Source organism: Scyliorhinus torazame, chromosome 5 (assembly GCF_047496885.1).
Source record: "Scyliorhinus torazame isolate Kashiwa2021f chromosome 5, sScyTor2.1, whole genome shotgun sequence".
In the NCBI taxonomy this organism is placed as follows: domain Eukaryota; kingdom Metazoa; phylum Chordata; class Chondrichthyes; order Carcharhiniformes; family Scyliorhinidae; genus Scyliorhinus; species Scyliorhinus torazame.
Genome location: NC_092711.1, coordinates 261,941,824 through 261,964,575, shown reverse-complemented (window position 1 = coordinate 261,964,575; position 22,752 = coordinate 261,941,824). Strand labels below are relative to the sequence as shown.

The 22,752-nt window shown below is 44.2% G+C and overlaps 1 protein-coding gene across 3 annotated transcripts in view; it reads right to left on the bottom strand.

Moving 5' to 3' along the window:
- Window positions 1-22,752, bottom strand: part of fhdc2 (FH2 domain containing 2) — a 118,134-nt gene that overhangs the window by 72,672 nt on the left and 22,710 nt on the right. For 2 of the 3 annotated variants that reach the window (XM_072505459.1, XM_072505457.1), the window contains 4 exons: window positions 14,659-15,306; window positions 11,319-11,420; window positions 11,002-11,063; window positions 7,135-7,237 (listed from right to left, as the gene is read on the bottom strand). In XM_072505459.1, coding sequence (XP_072361560.1) covers window positions 7,135-7,237; window positions 11,002-11,063; window positions 11,319-11,420; window positions 14,659-15,096 — 705 coding nt within the window. In that variant the 5' untranslated portion in view covers window positions 15,097-15,306. The remainder of the gene's footprint in view (window positions 1-7,134; window positions 7,238-11,001; window positions 11,064-11,318; window positions 11,421-14,658; window positions 15,307-22,752) is intronic. The other variant, XM_072505460.1, reaches the window with a different exon arrangement.

The window sequence follows — 22,752 nt, the reverse complement described above, 5'->3', positions numbered from 1 at the left end:
GAGACCTTCCCAACAGCTGCACCAGAACAAGTAAGTCCAAGGTCAACGCACGCTACCAGACAGACGACCTTAGCTGTTCCCCTTCACCACTTCGACCCCAGCAGCCTCAGAACCGAACAACAGCCATTGTTCCTCTGACTGAGTGGGCGCCCGAAGCTAAGTATAGGCTTTAGCAGTAGTGATAGTTGAGTCTGTATTATTTGTGCATGAGTATATTTAACTGTGTGTGTAAATAAATAATCATTTGCCTTTGAACTAACTAACTGGTGTATCGAGTCTTTGATCAGTATTCGGTTTGAACCTTGTGGCGGTATCGAAAGATACCTGGCGACTCTAGAGCGAAACGTAATAAGGAAGGAGACCATATTGACCGCCATATTCAGAGCCAAATAAAGAGAGAACACAATGAGCAACATTGTCTACGCCATAAAACGTTTGGTGTGGACTGCCGGGAGAGAATGGGAAGCCTGATTTTTTTTTTTTTTTAAATCAAATGTTCCAAGGGTGGGAAAGAAGCATTTCTTTTTGGCAATCGCAGGGTCACCCCTCCGTTAGGTTAAACACCACCCCTTTCCTTCCTATCCTCTCCCTCCCTTAAACTCACCCCTCCAACCCTGCCTTTTCTCCTGTGGCACGAGCAGCTGCCACTAATGCCTTCCAGGACTGATGGAGCTGCCAGCCAGAGGGCAGGACTTTCTCCCCAATGAGAGGAATCTGTCCCACTCGGCCCCTTGTTAGTCTGCCCCACAGCGCTTTATAGCTGTGTGGTGGGTCAGTGTGGAGCATGTTGGCTCCACGCCAACATGGTTTCCAAGGGGGCACGGCATCCTCACCCGGTATTATTTAGCAGTATGTTCCTGTTGCAGTCTAAATGTGACAGCATTTCACCCCTCACTGTGTTAAAAAAAATGAAGCAATATAACACCTAACTAACTATTGGCAAATTTATAGCAGATCTTACCAAAAAACATAGACCTCACAGAAATATTTGTAATATTGTTCAGCTGTAACTTTACAAAACGTGACTAAGATTCAATTGTTTCTTTCTTCCCAAAATCTCTCATAACCAATTATTTGCATTTTAATTCATTAATTTTATGAAATTGTATTTCATAGCTTAAATTTTATGAAATGCTGCAAAAAAGAGCCCAAATTTATTTATTTATTTTTGTTGCTACTAGCACCTCACAATTGTAATTTGTGAATGTGCCTGTCAGAGAACAAAAAGGGGTCTTTTTCAGGATGGCAGCCAGTGACTAGTGTGCCTAAGGGTCAGTGCTGAGACCACAACTTTTCACAATATACATTAACGATCGAGAAGAAGGAACTGATGGCACTGTTGCTAAGTTCATTGTCTTCTTGTTGTTGATTAAATGAGCTGGGTAGACTTTCATAGTCTTCTTCTAGTTGCTCAAATAAGGTGGAAAGACCTTCATAGTCTTCTTCATGCATGGTTGTCGCTCTGGAGTCTTTAATTGCTTCCATTCTGTCAATGACCTCTCGGTGGAGGCTTCCATCATTCTCCCTGTGAAGTCTTTCATCACTCTCTCTGTGGAATCGTGCAGTGTTCTCTCTCTGGAGACGATCAGCGCTCTTTCTACAGAGTCGTTCTGTGCTCTGTGTGGCATTGTTTTCTTCTTGGTTATTTGACAGGTTGCTGTCATCCAATATATCAACGATCTTCCATTCCATCATGGTATTGGATTCGTCTACCATGAGTAGAGTCGTATTGAGCTTTTCAACTGTATTACTGATGCTATGATCATCATAACCGAATAACTCAGCCATGTCCGAAAAGTTCCAGAGGAAAGGATTGCAAAGATGATTCTGGATAGGAGCGAAAGCAACAGGGTAGTTGTAATGGGGGACTTTAACTTTCCAAATATTGACTGGAAACGCTATAGTTCGAGTACTTTAGATGGGTCTGTTTTTGTCCAATGTGTGCAGGAGGGTTTCCTGACACAGTATGTAGATAGGCCAACGAGAGGCGAGGCCATATTGGATTTGGTACTGGGTAATGAACCAGGACAGGTGTTAGATTTGGAGGTAGGTGAGCACTTTGGTGATAGTGACCACAATTCGATTATGTTTACTTTAGTGATGGAAAGGGATAGGTATATACCGCAGGGCAAGAGTTATATCTGGGGGAAAGGCAATTATGATGCGATGAGGCAAGACTTAGGATGCATTGGATGGAGAGGAAAACTGCAGGGTATGGGCACAATGGAAATGTGGAGCTTGTTCAAGGAACAGCTACTGCGTGTCCTTGATAAGTATGTACCTGTCAGGCAGGGAGGAAGTGGTCGAGCAAGGGAACCGTGGTTTACTAAGGCAGTCGAAACACTTGTCAAGAGGAAGAAGGAGGCTTATGTAAAGATGAGACATGAAGGTTCAGTTAGGGCGCTCGAGAGTTACAAGTTAGCTAGGAAGGACCTAAAGAGAGAGCTAAGAAGAGCCAGGAGGGGACATAAGAAGTCATTGGCAGATAGGATCAAGGATAACCCTAAGGCTTTCTATAGATAGGTCAGGAATAAAAGAATGACTAGGGTAAGAGTAGGGCCAGTCAAGGACAGTAGTGGGAAGTTGTGCTTGGAGTCCGAGGAGATAGGAGAGGTGCTAAATGAATATTTTTCGTCAGTATTCACACAGGAAAAAGACAATGTTGTCGAGAAGAATACTGAGACTCAGGCTACTCGACTAGAAGGGCTTGAGGTTCATAAGGAGGAGGTGTTAACAATTCTGGAAAGGGTGAAAGTAGATAAGTCCCCTGGGCCGGATGGGATTTATCCTAGGATTCTATGGGAAGCTAGGGAGGAGATTGCTGAGCCTTTGGCTTTGATCTTTAAGTCATCTTTGTCTACAGGAATAGTGCCAGAAGACTGGAGGATGGCAAATGTTGTCCCCTTATTCAAGAAGCGGAGTAGAGACAACCCCGGTAACTATAGACCAGTGAGCCTTACTTCTGTTGTGGGCAAAATATTGGAAAGGTTTATAAGAGATAGGGTGTATAATCATCTGGAAAGGAAAAATTTGATTAGACATAGTCAACACGGTTTTGTGAAGGGTAGGTCGTGCCTCACAAACCTTATTGAGTTCTTTGAGAAGGTGACCAAACAGGTGGATGAGGGTAAAGCAGTTGATGAGGTGTATATGGATTTCAGTAAAGCATTTGATAAGGTTCCCCACGGTAGGCTACTGCAGAAAATAGGGAAGCATGGGATTCAGGGAGATTTAGCAGTTTGGATCAGAAATTGGCTAGCTGGAAGAGGACAAAGGGTGGTGGTTGATGGGAAGTATTCAGACTGGAGTCCAGTTACTAGTGGTGTACCACAAGGATCTGTTTTGGGGCCACTGCTGTTTGTCATTTTTATAAATGACCTGGAGGAGGGCGTAGAAGGATGGGTAAGTAAATTTGCAGATGACACTAAAGTTGGTGGAGTTGTGGACAGTGCGGAAGGATGTTACAAGTTACAGAGGGACATAGATAAGCTGCAGTGCTGGGCTGAGAGGTGGCAAATGGAGTTTAATGCAGAAAAGTGTGAGGTGATTCATTTTGGAAGGAATAACAGGAAGACTGAGTACTGGGCTAATGGTAAGATTCTTGGCAGTGTGAATGAGCAGAGAGATCTCGGTGTCCATGTACATAGATCCCTGAAAGTTGCCATTCAGGTTGAGAGGGTTGTTAAGAAGGCGTAAGGTGTGTTAGCTTTTATTGGTAGAGGGATTGAGTTTTGGACCCATGAGGTCATGTTGCAGCTGTACAAAACTCTGGTGCGGCCGCATTTAGAGTATTGTGTGCAATTCTGGTCGCGGCATTATAGGAAGGATGTGGAAGCATTGGAAAGGGTGCAATGGAGATTTACCAGAATGTTGCCTGGTACGGAGGGAAGATCTTATGAGGAAAGGCTGAGGGACTTGAGGCTGTTTTCGTTAGAGAGAAGAAGGTTAAGAGGTGACTTAATTGAGGCATACAAGATGATCAGAGGATTGGATAGGGATGAGAGCCTTTTTCCTCAGATGGTGATGTCTAGCACGAGGGGACATAGCTTTAAATTGAGGGGAGATAGATATAAGCCAGATGTCAGAGGTAGGTTCTTTACTCAGAGAGTAGTAAGTGCGTGGAATGCCCTGCCTGCAACAGTAGTGGACTCGCCAACACTAAGGGCATTCAAATGGTCATTGGATAGACATATGGACGATAAGGGAATAGTGTAGATGGGCTTTAGAGTGGTTTCACAGGTCGGCGCAACATCGAGGGCCGAAGGGCCTGTACTGCGCTGTAATGTTCTATGTTCTATGTCTGAGTATTATTCTTCAATAAACAAATCATCTTCTTTGGTTTCGGATGTTAATGTGCTCTTCAAGTTTAATTAACAAATCATCTTCTTTAGTTTTTGATTTGTTGATGTGCTCTTCACTTTTTATGCTGCAAATTGCTTGTTCCGAAAGTTATTTTCAACTGTTTGTTGAAATTCAACCATTGTTCTGCCTTTTGAGTTGGAAAATTTGGGTGATGTAGCTTTAAAACTGTTATGTTTGATTTTCGGGCAGTTTCCCTTTAAGTGGGCGTGGTATGAGTCTTCTGACGTCATGACACTCGTGATGTCATGCGTAATCATCGATTGAGCATGCGCAAATCGATCTTCCTCCAGAGTGAGCTCCTTTTTCAACTGCACATGTGCAGCTTCCCACGCATGCGCAGAACGGTATTTTGCCGGTTTGCGTCTTTTCTGGATGTGCGCATGTGTGTACTGCTACACGCAAAATGGATGCCATCCAAAACGTGCATCTTCATCGAATGCGATACTGTCTCTACCTCGTTGTAAGTTTTTGCGCCACTGTCAAAAAATTTATACTCTAGGTATTCATTATACTGATTCTTTGATTGTTCGTGATACAAACATTTTTCCATTCTGTTTTAAGTGTTAAATCATTTTGCATTAAGAGTTCTTCCCTTAATCTTTCATCTCTTATTCCAAATACTATCTGATCACGAATCTGACAATCATGCGGCATTAAAAAGTTGCAGGATTGTGCTAGTAGCTTAAGATCTGTGACAAAGCTAGTGATTCATTCTCCGTTTCTCTGTAAATGCTTGTGAAATCTGAATCACTCCAGTATAGGGGCTGGTTTAGCACAGGGCTAAATAGCTGGCTTTTAAAGCAGACCAAGGCAGGCCAGCAGCATGATTCAATTCCCTTTCCAGTCTCCCTGAACAGGCGTCAGAATGTAGCGACTAGGGGCTTTTCACAGTGACTTCATTTGAAGCCTACTTGTGACAATAAGCGATTTTCATTTCATTTCATTGGTTTGCATTTTGCAATGATCTTCAACTTTTGCCACAATCACCCCAAAGTTAGTTTTATCTTCGCCTTCAGCATATATGAACGAATTATAAATTTTGGTAGCTTGCTGACCTGCCATTGACAGAAGCAAAGCTATCCGTCTAGATTCAGAGGCTGTATTTAAGTTATGAGTTTCCAAATAGAGCTGGAATTGCTGTTCAAATAACTTCCAATTTAGATTTAAATTACCGGTAGTCTTCAGATGTCTGGGAGCCTGCACTTGGTCCATCGAATCGATTTGTTGTCGAGGATCCGTTTGCTGCAATGACTTCCACAGCCGAACAGTCAGTGTTGAAACTTTTTCTTTTCTTTTCTAATATTATTACTAGTTGTTCTTAAAGCTTGTTTTTACCTGATACCATGTTATATTACTGAATTGTAACATAAATATTACTCATTTGCTTGCCAAATTGTATTGAATTCTGTTGACAGTCAAAGTCTTCCAGATGATGACAAATTATTTATTGAGTAATAAAATAATAATCTTGTGAGTTCTTTCACTTTAATACTAGACTAGTAAAACAAATGAGTAAGATAAGATTAAACTAACAATTATGATAATACACTACACTCTGATCTGATCATGTCTTCCATCTAGCCCAGTGTTTTTCAAACTTTTTTTCCGGGGACCCATTTTTACCAACCGGCCAACCTTCGGGACCCAACCCGGCCGACGTTTGCGACCCACACCGGCCGACTTTTGTGACCCACGCCGGCTGGCCTTCGCGGCCTTTGCCAGCTGACCTTTGTGACCCACGCCAGCCAACTTTCGCGCCCTACGCCGGCTGACCTGCGCGACCCACCATTTTCTCCTACCTTGTTTGCTGCTGACAAAAATGGAGGAAATGGTTTTGGGTCCCTTTGGCACTCGTACACGCTCCTCCAATTAAACCTGTTGGATGAAGGTGAAGCCTCCCGGTGTCGGAAAGTATGGAGTCTCCATCTGTCCAAAGTTCTGCATTTTTTTCCTGTAAAATCTTATCAAATAAAACCCCCCCGAACTTGTAAAAAAAAAAGAATAAAATAAGTGAAAGAAATAAAAAATAAAATAAAATAAACGAATAAAATGAATTAACCCCCCCCCCCGAACTTGTAAAACAAAAAGCTGCGACCATTTTTAAAAAAATGCGGCCGCAATGCGCATACGTACCCGATCATCGGCGCGCAGTTGCAAACGCATTTTTTTTTAAAGATGCCCGCGGCCATTTTGAAGGCCGCTTGCAGCCGGCGTTATTAACAGCTGGCTGCTGCTGTGCACAGATTTGCGCAATCAGGAGAACCGCGACGGACGGCTCCGCGACCCTCCCGCGATCCACCCGCGGGTCACGCCCCCGAGTTTGACAATGCCTGATCTAGCCGTTCTCCACACACACTAACTAAAGAAAGAGCCGGAAACTCCTTATATAGCTCCTGTTCTTGTTGCCATCTAGTGATCATCTGTCTGTACTTACTTTACATTAACTGAACATGTATTAACACATACAGAGATCACTACAGTCATTGGTAAACAAATAGCTTTTTATGACAAAAGACTGTCATTTTATTCAAGATTTATTAATTAATTGAATTTAAATTCCGCATCCTTGGTGGGATTTGAATTCATATCTCCAAAGCATTCATCCAGACCTGTAACATTACCACAATGCTACTTTCTCCCATGAGAGAAATTATTGTAACTAAAGCCCACAAACTGGGAGAAAGAGATTTTATTTTTTATTTTTGCAATCTCCAATAAACCAAATTCATGAGATTTCCATTTTCCAATTGTCCTCATAGCTGACAAAATTACCTCTTCAGCTTCTGGCAGTAGTTTCAGCAGCTTATTCAATTCCTCAGCCCCATATCCTTCAGCAGTTCCTTGTTTAATATCTTCCACAATTTCCCACACCGATCTTGGGATGAAAAGGATGATCAAACTCAGTATAATGTTGCTTACATAGTGATGACTGCAGTGTTTAAAAATAATACTATGAAAAGTTCATTTGGCCTAATTCTCCTATCCTCCTTCAATTTTACAACTGGGACCTGGGATTCATGTCGCATTACATTCATCCCCCACCATCTGGCCTGGGCTTGCGAAATCCTACCAACTGTCCTTCACACCACTTTAACCTAGGGTTACGCCTATCTCTGGATCTGAAAAGACTCAATTACCTGCAAATGCTTGCATTCAAAGCATTGTCTTGCATCTTTAGCTTTGTCTATATATATGTTTCTGGAACAGACCTCTTCATTCACTTGAGGAAGGAGCAGTGCACCAAAAGCTAGTGTTTGAAACAAACCCGTTGGACTTTAACCTGGTGTTGTAAGACTTCTTACAGTTTTACAACTGCCAGCAGACACTCCTCAGACTGGAGGAAAAGATCTAAAAAAGCTTGCTTCTTTCTCGAGGGCAGAATAGGAGTTGGTTACAACACCCGCCTGTCGACTCTCAGAAGCCCACTGTCATATCAGGCTCAATTGAGCTCTGATTGGCAGTGGACGGGACTTCCAGGACAACTGATAGGCTGACACCTCTCCAACCCGTCCAGTCACAGCCCCAGCCCCACAGTGGCCAGAAGAGGTACTGCAGTGCTCGGGATCGTTCTTAAGGTACATCCAAGTGGTCCTGGAGGTAGGAGGATAGGGAATGCCCTGGGGAGTTGGTAGAGGGTGATCGCAGTATCGAGGGTTAAGCCAGGGAAGGAAGGAGGGCCAGTGCTCCCAGGACCTGGAGGGGAGGGTGCCCCAAATCTGAAGGGGCATTCATAATGAGGTGCCCCCCCCTCCACCCCCACCTCCCACCCGAGATGGAGAATTTTTCATTTCTCTGTTTCCCACCTTGCTCAGACCTGCGCACATCATCCTCTTAAGAATATTGTGTGTCTGAGTCAGGACAACCAGGACCCTGGAGGAAATCCTGTCCATGCAGTTTTATCCTTCCCCCCACCTCAGAATTCATCTGTGGGGAGCGTAAAATTCATAGAATCCTTACAGTGCAGGAAGCCATTTGACCCACCAAATCTGCACCAACACCCCAAAAGAGCATTCCATCTAGGCCCACTTCTCTGCCCCACCCCGCAACCCCACGCATTGCCCATGGCCAATCCACCAATCACAGGCCACAAGCTCAGTAAACTTCAAAGCAACCATATCCAATTAGAAGTACCACAAATCAAGAGTGATTAATACATAACTGATTACAATACCAGCTAGCTAGGATTGGGGAAAACATTGTTTGTAATTTAAGCAGATATATTGCAGAATCTGGCCAATTTTGAGATGCCAGAAGGATCCATTTGTGCCCCATTCGATTACCATACCACCATAAGTCAGATTATGAGCATGTTCAATCATACTTTACACATCATCATGAACCTGCTTGTGGGATTTCAGAAAATTATTCTAATGCCACTTTTTACTGTGGGCTCAATTCATGCTGACCTCGATTATAAGTCTAGAGTGAATAGGTTAGAATAATTTGTACTGGAATTAATCATCAATATTTTCTTCCTCACCGATGTTCTCAACACCTTCACAAACTACCTGATTCCAGTTTCTACATCAGCAATCCAACCCATCATCTTCGCACATTGGATTCGTCATTTTGGCCTCATCAAAGAAAAAAACAGCTTGTTTTATATGGTGCTTTGTAATGTCTTTCACAACCTGAGAACGTGTTTCACAGCCTATTATTTACTTTTGATAACCTGTTTATTGGCAAATGCAGTGACAAAATTGCACAGCAAATTCCCACAAACTGCAACAAGATAAATCTGTTGCTAATGATGTTGGTTGAGGTATTATTATTATTTTTATTGTCCAGAATACCAGCAGAGCTGCATTGTTCTTTTTCAAATACAGAATCTTCTAAGCCTGCTTGATGAGACAAGTTTAACGTTTCATCTGAAGGACGACAGCATTCCCTCAGTACTGCATTGAAATACACCAGTGAGCATTATGGTCCTGCAATGTTGGAGTGATAAATGTGATATTGGATGTGAAATCCAATGATCTGAACTGAATAATACAATTTGAAATGTAGTTGTTAACAACTTGTGACATTGCAAGTATCATATTAAGTTCCATGACTGGAGAAACCGGAGTATACATCCACCAATCTGCTTAAGGTGTCTGAACTGAATTCCTATCCCAGTTTATGTGTATCTCAATCAGCTTAATGTGAATCTTGTTCAGCATTCTTAATTGGATGTAGTTGATTTAATTTAAAACTATTTGATTATATAATAATAATAATCTTCATCGTCACAAGTAGGCTTACATTAACACTGCAATGAAGTTACTGTGAAAAGACCCTAGTCGCCACATTTCGGCGCCTGTTTGAGTACACAGGGGGAGAATTCAGAATGCCCAAATTACCTAACAGCACGTCTTTCGTGACTTGTGGGAGGAAATTGGCACACCCGGAGGAAACCCACGCAGACACGGGGAGAATGTGCAGACTCCGCACAGACAGTGACCCAAGCCGGGAATCGAACCTGGGACTCGAGCTGTGAAGCAACAGTGCTACCCACTGTGCTATAACGGAAGGCCAGATATACTAAAATGGTCTCCTCTCCTTCAAGCCATCCTCTTACCAGTTCGTAAAAGTTTTCTTGGAGCAGGTGATATTCGTGAGATTTTAAATTGTTGCGAGTTAGCTAAATGTCCTCCAAGATTATGATTATATGGTCTCAGATTTTCTTTTGAGAGGGAGGAAGAAAACCACTTCACTTTTTTAAGGCAGGATTAATCAGTGATCTGAAGAGCTGGATAAAGACAATGGAACTGATAAAACATAAAATTAATAAGGTAATATCACTAGTGGGAACATTGTACTTTTTAGGAAAGTATTAGCTCTACCTGAAACATGTCCTTGGCTCATTGTCTGCTGATGCTTCAGCCTGAGCTATTTCCTTGACAGTTTTTGTCAGTCGTGGTTTGCCATGAGCTTCAACTCGCAGGAACAGGGACAGAGTGAGAAGGCAGATTCCAACTCTGTCTCAGCTGAAGTGGAAATGTATCTATTCACTAGTGCTGTTGGCACTATTCTGAACCACTAGCTAGCCAATTGAAGTAATTGCACTCCCCCATTCCCCCAACCCTCTGCCACCATTCCCAGCTCAGATAACACCATACGTGTAAAAAGCAGTCCTTTTCTTGACTACAGCTCAGAGGTTGCACACTTCCAAGGTCTTAAAAGCTATATCAATAAATATTTTTTTACAAATAAGACTTACCTTGGTAGAAAAGACAAAGGGTATAAGTTAAACAAAGAGCAGCCAAGCTTGATATAGGTTGCTCTTTACCCAAACTCTTTGCCATCTCAGATGATGGGATGGTGGCTGAAATTTATTACTGCGGCACAGCAAATAAATAGAGCCTGATTACAGTAGGGTAGTTCACTCATGAGGCCATATACTCTTTCCAGCAAAAAACATTGAGTGTAAGAGGCTATTACACAGTTCACTGCCTCCCCATTAAAACACTGTACCCAAGTGCAATGTGCAAAACAATTGAATTTCAGGAAATCTGGTCATTAATCAGAATGCTTAAGGTGAAGAATCATCTCGTGAACCAATAACACAGCAAACAATTTTTGAAAAAACTCACAAAATACTCAAGGTGGACATTAATATCCATCAATTATCAAAATTAAAATCTGGCTCCATTCTACCTTTTAAACTGCTTGAGAGATATCCCCACATTCATGCTTCTTCTGGAATCCAGGAGAAATATCTGCAAAGAAAACAAAGAAACCCAATGGTCACTGTGAGAAGTGCCAGTCGGAGAAGGGGAGAATTCATGAGGGTGACTGTGAAAGTGAGAAACAGCATGAAAATAAAACTTGGTAAAAGGCATAAATTACAGAACAAAAAAGAAAAGAGAAAAAAAGCAAATCTCATTACGTTGGACTTTGTGTGAGAAATAGTTGCTGTCCACAAACGTTATTCATGTAGTGCTGCGTCTAGTGGAAAGTTACAGTTTACTTACAGAGTTGAAGCACAGGAGATGCCGCTGGCCACTTTCCATATGGACTGTGAGGTCTGAGGCACTGGAGTGACTCATGCAAGTCCCCTGCACATGTCTGTAAGACTTTGAAAGTGCAAAATCATGTGTCAACACGATCAATGCCATACACAAAAACTAAAATTACCAGTGAATGTGCATGAACTGCTTTCTTTATCCACTCCTGAAACAACAGGCATTAGAAAGCAAACTGGACCTTGTTCCAGATTATAGAAAGGGCATCAAGTTGCAGCTGAGGGCATTTAGCTTATTTGCTCTCAGGCAAAGTTATTAGAAACACTGTGGTGAGTTGCTGGAGGAATTTGACGATTTCTGCTGACCACATTGTGGTGAACCACGTATTGCTACTATATATATATATTTACCGTTATTCATCCTACTGTTATCCACCACTGTATATATGTTCACTGTTGTTCTTATTCACTGTTATTTACTGTTGTTGTGTTGATGCTTCAGTTGGCTCCACCTGTGGCTCCGCCCCTCGGGGGAGGTATATAATTGGCAGACCTGTGGCCAGCTCTCAGTGCAGGAGCAGCAGCAGGCTGGCATACTTCTTAGTTTATTAAAACTACTGTTCTCTTCTACAACTCGACTCGTGTGAATTGATGGTCCATCACACATAAAGGAAGAAAATTACACTGTCTTGCATAGGCATGGGACCAGTATCTGCAGCGCCATGGGCACCAGTCCTACATTGGGATGATCTAGGAGCAATCCCTTGGGGGACATTGCTTCACTAAGGAGGAAGTGATGGAGTTGTGTCACCTCCTGACAATGACTTGGAGCCTCAAACCTGGATGAGGATGAACTTTCCGGTGTTATGAAGGTCACCATCGTTTTTTTGGTCTTTACAAATGATTCCTTCCAAGTGGGAGTTAACAACACTTGCAGCATTCTGCAATTTACCATCCACAGAAGAATAGGGAGGCGACAGATGAAAAAAACCCCAGAAAGACTTGCATCTATATAGTGCATTTCATGACCACAGGATGTTCCAAAGCACTTTACAGCCAATGAAGTAGTTTGGAACCTTTGCAGCTAATTTGTAAACAGCAAGCTTCCACAAATAGCATTGTGATAATAACCAACTAATCTGTTTTTATGACATTGATAGAATGGTCAATATTGGCTCAGGATGAACTCTCCTGTGTTTCTTCAAAATAGTGCCTTGGGATCTTTTACATCCACTTGAGAGGGCAAGAGATGGCAGGTATGCTACCCTTGCTCGCCCTCCTGAAGCATGTCACTTCTTTCTGCCCCGTTACTTAGTTCTCGTTGGCAAGGAGATATGAAATAATCAGAAAACTCCTCTCTTCTGTGCAACTAAAAAGTGAATCTACAATCTCTTTTCAACAGTTTAATACAGGGAACTCTATTGTTTCCCACTCTTCTGACATGGAGTCCTTGCCATGAGTTTCACCACAAACTTTCCAATTGTCAGGAAGCAGAGATAGTTTTAAGTAATCTATGTTTATATTGTTGGATATTAGAAATAAAGTATACATTTAAATGAGTTTAATGTCAATGTTTATGTGTAATAAAGGGTAAAACTCTAGTTAGATTAGAAGCACAGAATTCCTACAATGCATAAGAAGGCCATTTAGCCCATCAGGAATGCACTGACCTTGTCAAAGAGCTATCAATCTAGGCCCCTGCCTCATTCCTGTAACCCCACCTAACCTGCACACCTTTGGACACTAAGGAGCAATTTAGCATGGTCAATCCACCTAACCTGCACATCTTTGAACTGTGTGTGTGTGTGTGTGTGTGTGTGTGGGGAGGGGGGTTGGAACTGTGTGTGTGGGGAGGGGGGGGGGGGGGGGGGGCGGGGAGAACCCATGCAAACACAAGGAGCAAGTACAAACTCCACAGAGATATGATCGGAATTGAACCTGGGTCCCTGAAGCTGTGAGGCAGCAGTGCTAACCATGCACATTTCTGGTAAACAAAGGTGTTTGCATGTTTGGGAGGTTTGGTTTCATTTCAAGCTGTGTTTGCATTGTGATTTGAGAGTTTTCAAAGTGAGAAGCAAATAGAGATCAGAGAAGGATTGAGCTGTTGCTCAGCAACCAGGGTCCGCCTTTATATGAGATAGGCCTGTTGAGTTTGGTTTTAAGTGGAGCCAAGGCAGCTGGAGCTGGGCAGTGGGAGAGAAGCTTGTTTTCACAGCTCTGCCAGAAGCAGAAGTGGAGGCAGGAAAATGGAGTAACGGGAAGAAATCAAGTCCCTGAAATGAAAGAACAGATGGTTCCAGAAATGAGGGAATGAAAAGAGAGGTCCCAGGAAGACTGCAGTCAAATGGACAAAAGTAACTGGAATTTGAACAAGTGTTCATTGGAATTTGAGTAAAAGGCAGAGTGTTCTGAGCTAAACAGACAGCTGCAGTAACCAGATTTGAAGCCTACTTGTGACAATAAGCGATTATTATGATTCAAGTGGGGAACCAAACATCAGGGGTAAAGCAAAGGTTTGGTGACATCTTACTGCAGCCTGTGAAGCAGCAGTGCTTTATTGGCATGCCTGAGGACCTGAGAGATTGTGTGAAAGCTTGAGTGCACATGGCAGTTCAAAACAGAGGAATACAAAGAGTTGGAAATCCTGGAATTGGCTCCTTGCTGAAAACAGCTGAGGAAAAACATTGTAAGCAGATTCTAAGACGCAGTTTTTCAAGAGTACAGTTTGGGAAACATGCAGGCAGAAGCCAGAGTACAATGAGGCCAGTTGACTCACAGTGCAATAATCATCTGGAGGGACTTGCGGAGAAATCCACATAAATTTTATAGGATGGCATCTGCTACTTGGTTTCAGAATGCAGTGTCTGACCACAGTTGGCCTGTTGGTTTACAGGGACTGTGTATTTACTGAGAATAACATATATTTTATGACCTGTGTTATTCTTAAAATTGGCATACATTTATGAAGGTATAGGTGGAGTGAATGAGTATTGTATCATAGTTAAACTTAAGTTTGATTATTTTTTTTTCTGTTGTTAAAAGCGAATTGGCAATCCTGTAGCTCTGTTCACCCACATCTTCAAAAAAAAAGAAAAAGTTGCAGTCTTTTGAGCCAAGGGTCTCATTCTGGGACCTTCCCATCCAGTAGTAACATCAAATGGAATCGTAACACAATATACAACCTCATAATGGCGTGGGAATAAAACACAAGAAAAGGTAACAACAGAATTATGTAGGCTAAGGCTACACAAAAGCCTTCTACCCAGATGTACTCTTCCACCAGAGACCGTCAGGCACAAGCTGTGACACGGGGTCTGATACATAAACTGTTCTGACTCAAACTAACTTACTCTTTCACTCCTGGGATCGAAGCAATTGCTTTTAAAGTTTCTCCGATGCTTACGGTCACCAAGTGAAACATTCTCCACCTGTTCAAATAACTCCTTCATTGCTGAAGTGTCTAACTGAAAGTCATCATCATCATACTTGTCTGATGTCCAGATGTTGTCTTTCCCCAAGATCTTGTCTTTTGGAATTGTGATCCAGTTCACTTTTTTCAATTTGGATTTCTGAACAGAATTTGGGGAAGATTGTGACCCAAAAAGCGATGGTGGTGGTGGTGGTGGTGGCGGCGGTGGTGGTGGCGTCAGTGCCATCAGGAAGCTTCCATGTAATGGAGGAGTATTGCCATTGCAGACTGGAGGAAATGGTGTTGGAGAGAGGGGGGAAGGTGGGGAAAGTTTAATGGGTTCAGCATATTTGGTTGCGACAGTCATTTCCATAATCATCTCATTATAGCCTTTTGTAAAGAAGCGTCAATGACTGTCTTCATCATCAGAATGGACCGCATGATTCTGATTCATCATCAGAATCATCAGTGTCCTGACATGCAAGCTTCCGTTAACATTCCATGTGTGCAGAAACTTGATCGCTTCTGTTATCCAGCCATCATTTGCAGTTCTTCATTTAATTGGACTCCAGATCCTTCAGTTTCCATCCTTCAATAAGAGGAAAGACAGGTTATTAGCAAAGTATTTAGCTACTTGAGGTTTGAGTTTATTGTTCAATGTTTGGAGAGCAAAGTAAATATATTGAAAATTAGGTTTTGAGAGCAATTTAACTGTCTTATCGGGAACGTCGCCTGTTCCAAGTCAGTTTATCATTTATAGAAGTGTTGGTGTGAATTGTTTGGCCACTGACCCATATGTTCAGAGAGCAGTGCAAGGCACATTCGCTTCAAATAAGTTGAATTTTACATCTCATCTCCATGTCTTGGATGTAGGATCTTGGAACTTGGGCTGCTTGTCCACATTTTCTACCAATATTCTTGATTGAAACTTTCCTGACAGTCTAAAGCTCAATGGAATTATAAATCTTCTGCATCTGGCAGAGTCAACCAACTATACAATGTACAATTATTTTAATCTATCAGAATAATTTTAAAGATAAAAACTAGTGATTGTACAACATGTTTAATTTGTATAAACTGATGTATTTTATTTAGTGCGCTTTGAGAAGGCACTAAATTGTGTTTCAATTCAGAGTGATTCTTATTCAACCCTTCTAATCAGCAAGGATAATTCGCCTATCTATAATATTAATAAGATCTCATTTACAGTACTGTGAGTTTTATAATATTAACCTCTGTATCTATCAAAGGAAGGATCTTGAGGCATCAGAGAGCACTTAATGCAGATACACTAGGATGCTGACTGTTTTGAACTGTAAATGGTTGGTCCTAATAAAGCAAAGGACAGGGTTGGGGGCAGTGGGGGTTCAGAATCAGCAGTGCTGGAACCTGGGGCGGGATTCTCCGCTATCCGGCGGGGCGGACCGTACCGGTGCCGAGGAGTGGCGTTAACCACTCTGGCGTCAGGCCGCCCAGAAGGTGCGGAATCCTCTGCACCTTCAGGGGCTAGGCTGGCGGCGGGGTTGGCACCGTGCCAACCGGCGCCGAAGGGCTTGGCGCCGCGCCAACCGGCAGCAAAGGGTCTGCGCCAGCTGGCGCAAGTTGGTGCATGCGCGGGAGCGCCAGCGTGGACTGGCGTCATCCCAGCGCATGCGCAGGGGGGTTCTTCTCCGCGCCGACCATGTCAGACCGTTACACCGGCCGGCGCAGAGGGAAAGAGTGCCCCCACGGCACAGTAGGCCCAGATCACGGGCCAGGCCACCGTGGTGGGGCCCCCCCCCCCGGAGCCAGATCCCCCCGCGCCTCCCCCCCCCCCCCCCCGAGGACTCTGCAGGCCGCCCGCAGAGCCAGGTCCCGCCAATGCGGCCTTGTGTAATATACGCCGGCGGGACTGGCCGAAAACGGGCAGCCACTCGGCCCATCGCGGGGTGGAGAATCGCCGGGGGGGGGGGGGGGGGGGCCGCTGCCAATGGCCCCCAACCAGCGCGCCGAGATTTCCGCCCCCGCCGAAAAACCGGCGCCGGAGAATCCGGCAGCCAGCGCCGGTGCAGCGGGGCTGGATTCACGCCGCCCCCCGGCGATTCCCCGGCCCAGCGGGGGGGTCGGAGAACCCCGCCCCTGGTTTCAGGTCCTCTTACTCCAGGAAAACTGTGCAACAGAACACCTTATTTTCTCGCAGTAAGTGGCAGGTGAAAAGCCTTGCTGGGCTGTGTTGGACAATACCAAGATGATTGGCATTGTAAACCAGCTTTATAATTATTAAATTATTATGATCCCAGAACAGACCCCAAAATTTTCTCGTATACCCGACAGAAACCCTAAAATTTTATTCAATTTGTAAGACTGCGAGGAACGGACTACAGGCACAAATTGGTTGCAGAGTTTAGCTCAGTTGGCTGGGCAGCTGCTTTATAATGCAGAGAGAGGCAAAAATGTGGATTCAATTCCTGGACCACCTGAGATTATTCATGAAGGCCCTGGCTTCTCAACCTTGCCTGAGGTGTGGTGATCCTCAGGTTAAATCACCACCAGTCAGCTCTCCCCCTCAAAGGGGGAAGCAGCCCATGGACATCTGGGACTATGGCAACTTTATATGAGGGGAGGCAGTGGCGTAGTGGGATTGTTGCTGGGCTGGTGACCTAGAGCAGTGTTCTTCAAAGTCGCAGGTGGGTCGCGGGCGGGTGTCGGGAGGGTCGCGGAGCCGTTGTCCGCGGCGCTCCCGATCGCGCAAATCCCCGCGCAGCAGCCCGCTTTTCATAACACCGGCTGCAAGCGGCTGCGAACATGTTTTTTAAAAAAAATTTTGTTGCGTTGCACATGCGCTCCGATAATCGGGCACACATGCGCAGTGCGGCCGCTATTTTTTTAACCAGTTGCAGCTTTTTGTTTTACAAGTTCTGTAGTGGTTTTTATTCATTTATTTTATTCATTTAATTTTTTTTTTCATTTATTTTATTCATTTTATTTTCAAGTTCGGGGGGGTTTTATTCATTTATTTCATTTATTTTATATTTTTTTACAAGTTCGGAGGGGGTTTTATTCATTTTTTTCATTTATTTTACTCATTTTATTTTTTTATTGTTTTTTACAAGTTCGGGGGGGGGTTTTATTTGATAAAATTTTACAGGAAAAAAATTCAGAACTTTGGACAGATGGAGACTCCATACTTTCCGACACCGGAAGGCTTCACCTTTATCCAACAGGTTCCATTGTACGAGGGCCAAAGGGACCCAAAACCATGTCCTCCATTTTTGTCAGCAGCAAACAAGGTAAGAGAAAATGGTGGGTCACGCAGGTCGGCCGGCGTGGGTCGCAAAGGTCGGCCGGCGTGGGTCACGAAGGTCGGCCGGGTTGGGTCGCAAAGGTTGGTGGGGTTGGGTCCCGAAGGTTGGCCGGTTGATGAAAATGGGTCCCTGGAAAAAAAGTTTGAAGAACACTAACCTAGAGTCATGCTCTGGGGACCTGGGTTCGAATCCTGACATGGTCAATGGTGAAATTTGAATTCAATAATTTCAAAAATCTGGAATTAAAAGTCTAAAGATGACCATGAAATGATTGTCAGAAAAAACCCCATCTGGTTCACTAATGTCCTTCAGGAGAGGAAATCTGTAGTCCTGGTCTGGGTTACATGTGACTCCGCAGCAATGTGGTTGACTATTAACTGCCCTTAGGAATGGACAATAAATGTTGAGGCGGCACGGTAGCACAGTGGTTAGCAATGTTTCTTCACAGCTCCAGGGTCCCAGGTTCGATTCCCGGCTTGGGTCACTGTCTGTGCGGAGTCTGCACGTTTTCCCTGTGTCTGCATGGGTTTCCTCCGGGTGCTCTGGTTTCCTCCCACAGTCCAAAGATGTGCAGGTTAGGTGGATTGGCCATGCTAAATTGCCCTTAGTGTCCAAAAAGGTTAGTTGGGGTTACTGGGTTACAGGGATGAGGTGGAGGTGTGGGCTTAAGTGGGGCGCTCTTTCCAAGGGCCGGTGCAGACTCGATGGGCCGAATAGCCTCCTTCTGCATTATAAATTCTATGATTCTATGAAATAAGAATACGGTATCTTAAAACAAACTTCATTACCAACGCAGTATTAAACCAACTTTAACGTCATCCAATAAATAGCTCACAATCATTAGTTAAACAATAAAATGAAATACTTTAACTCCTAATTGCTATCTTTTTATCTCCAATCAAGCAAAACACTTATCAGATGAAACTCCACTTTTAAATACAGTAAGCAAATGCACAAATAGTTGCTATATAGAAATGTGTTGAAGAATCTGCTCTGAGAGAGAGAGAGAGAGTTAGATCCTTCAGGAACCAGCCTGCAGATTCTTGCCTCTGTCAAACAACTGTTTAACTTCCCAGCATTTAGCAAAAAGCTCCTGTTCTGTTCACAGCAAAATTTAAACTGAAAGTCAACACCTGACTGCTTCAGCTCCTGGATCCTCCCATTAATTAAATCGGGCAGGATCTATCAGTCGCATCGCACCTGAACTGGAGTGCGACACAGCCAATAGATACCAGGAGAAGCCTGCAAGCTTCCCGGCAGCCAGTACACATCACAAGATTTATCCAGATCTCGCGGGATGTCGCAACCAGGATCCCGCCCACAATAGCATGACCAAGCCGCACGCACCTGAGTCGGTTTTAAACTCACTTAGGTGTGCTCATCCAGGATCTGTTGGCCTCCTAGCATCTGACGGCCTCCCAGGTAATCCCCAACCAGGCACCGTTCAATACTGGTCCAACACGGAACAACACCCAAGAGGGTCTCCCGGGCCAATGGAGGCCTCTCGGTGGTCAAGGAGAGGGCAGGGTGGCCCCCTGGCTCCCCCCCCCCCCCCGGAACATGGGCACCTTGGCACTGTTAGACTGGCACCTCAGCACTCCCACCCTGGCACTACCAAGGTGCCCGAGTGGCATTGCAAAGCCAGCAGGTGCACTGCCAGGGTCCCCGGTGCCAGTGTGGCACTGTCTAGGGTCAGGGCCTGAGGAGGACCATGCCTGTGAAAGGAGGGTGAAGGGGGTATGAAGGATGGGGGGTGCAGGGTGGGTATGAAGGGGCCTCTGAAAGCTTAAGGGGTAAGAAGGGTGGGGGCCCTGAAAGGGAGTGAGGCCCGAAAGAAGGCATGGAAAGATCTGAAACGAGGGGCATTCAGTGACCACATAATGGGGGTGTCATCACTTGGGAGGGTGTGGGGTAATGCCCATGTGTGTGGGCGGTGACATTGCCCATGGGTGGGTGTGGTAGGCCCGCTTCGGGATTGGGGCACCCTTTCAAAATGGTGGCTAAATCTCAGAGGAACCCCTCTGGAGGGCGAGTTCAGCTCTCCAGTGATGAAAATAATTCCATGTGTGAGCTTGACCAAGGAGAAATGCCCCAGGGCCCATAAAAGTGACTAAGTGTAGTTAGATAGCGGTGGAGAACTTGCCGACAGAGCCGACGGGAAACTCCCAGCAAGACACGCCACAAATGACACTTAGAAATGTTTCTATTAGACCGCATCCATCATAATCTATCCCACGAACTGGGTTATGGCCATCTTACTAAGGCTAACCACAACTGCTAATTATCTTATCCCCAAGGAACCTTCTTTCTATAAACAAAATTCCATTAGCCCTATTTAGGTCAACACTATACACGGTAGGAATGAATGGTGATCTTACTTTTACAATGTTTTAATTATCCCTTCTATAGCCCCAGTGTCTGCATGTCTTTTAAACCAGGGTTTTTAAACCCTTACTGCAGTCGAGCCATTTACATTAACACAGGCTTTTAACCATTACTACACCAGATACATATAATATATATATGAAATTCTTGCATTCATCACAAAATGAAATTCTTTCCTGCTCATGACATTTAATGGGACCTTGAGTGGCACATACATTCTGTCAATTGTTTCTTGCACTTGTTGGAATCCTGACAGTTTATAGACCTAGATAGCTCCCTCACATTGTTTATATAGTTCCATTCGTAAAGATATAAATTGTGCACTCCTCAATAGAGCAACATCCTGGATTCAAAGGAAAGCAGTTGCCTGACTCATAATAATAATCTTTAGTGCCACAAGTAGGCTTACATTAATTAGTCTTTACATTAACATCAATGGGAATCGGGGGGAAACTTTCTATTCATTGGGAGTCATACCTGGCACAAAGGTTGTGATAGTTGGAGGCCAATCATCTCAGCTCCAGGGCATTACTGCAGGAGTTCCTCAGGATAGTGTCTTAGGCCCAACCATCTTCAGCTGTTTCATCAATTACCTTACTTCCATCATAAGGTCAGAAGTAGCGATGTTCACTGATGACTGCGCACTGTTCAGCACCATTCATGATTCCTCAGATACTGAAGCAATCCATGTCCAAATGCAGCAAGACCTGGACAATATCCAAGCTTGGGCTGACAAGTGGCAAGTAACATTCATACTGCACAAGTGCCAGGTGATGACCATCTCCAACAAGAGTGGATCTAACCATCACCCCATGATATTCAATTCAATGGCATCATCATCATTGATCCCCCACCATCAACATTCTAGGGGTTACCATTGACCAGAAACTGACTAGACCAAACATATAAATACTGTGACTACCAGGGCAGGTCAGAGGCTAGGAATCCCATCTCAAGTAACTCTTCTCCTGACTCCCCAATGCCTGTCCATCATCTACAAGGTACAAGTCAAGAGAATGAAAGAATACTCTCTACTTGCCTGGATGAGCGCAGCTCCAACAACACTTGAGCTTGGTACCATCAGGACAAATCAACCAGCTTGGTTGTTACCCCTTCCACATACATTCAATCCTTCCACCACTGACGAACAATGGCAGCCAAGTGTACCATCCACTAGATGCATTGCAGGGACTCACAAAAGTTCCTTGGGCAACATCTTCCAAACCCATGACCACTACCATCGAGAAGGAAAGAGTATTAGTGATCTGGACGTGAATGGAGAGGGTACAATCAGTAAGTTTACAAATGACACAAAATTGGTGATGTGGTAAAGAGTGAGGAGATTACAGGACAATATAGATGGGCTGGTTAGATGTTTAGAACAGTGACAAATGGAATTTAACCCTGAAAAGAGTGAGGTAATGCACTCTGGGAGGACTAACAAGGGAAGGAAATGTACAATAAATGAAGTATAGAGGACCAGAATGATCTTGGTGTCCATGTCCATAGATTCCTAAAGACATCAGGACAGGTAGATAACGTGGTTAAAGAGGCATATAGGATCCTTGCCTTTATTAGCCAAGGCATAGAATAGAAGAGCAAGGAGGTTCTGGTGAAGCGGTGTAAAACACTGGTTAGACCACAGCTGGAGAATGATGTGCAGTTCTGGTCACCGCACTATAGGAAGGAAGTGAATGCACTAGAGAGGGTGCAGAGGAGATTCACCAGGATGTTGCCTGGGCTGGACTATTTCAGCTGTTAAGAGAAACTGGATAGGCTGGGGTTATTTTCCTTGGAGCAGAGAGGGCTGAGGGGGGACCTGATTGAGGTGTATAAAATTATGAAGGGCATAGATAAGGTGGATAGGAAGGAACTTTCCCCCTTAGCGGTGTGGTCAACAGTCAGGGTGCTTAGAGTGAAGGTAAAGGTCAGGAAATTTAGAGGGGATGTGAGAAAAAAACCTGAGACAAGAAAACCCTCACAACATTTAAAAAGTATTTACAGGAGCACTTGAAATGTCATAGCATACAAGGCTACGGGTCAAGTGCTGGAAAATGAGATCAGAGTAGATAGGTTCTTGATAGCCAGGGTGGACATGATGGGCCACAGGGCCTCTTTCCATTCTGTAAAAGCTCTATGACTCTAAGACTCTCTCTGAGTTATCTGGGAACACTACCACCTGGAGGTTCCCCTCGAAGTCACGCACCATCCTGACTTGGAAATATATTGCTGTTCCTTCACTGTTGTTGGGTAAAAATTCCCTCCCTAGCAGCACTGTGGGTGTACCTGCACCTCAGGGACTGCAGCAGTTCAAGGGTGGCATGGTGGCACAGTGTTTAGTACTGCTGCTTCACAGCGCCAGGGAC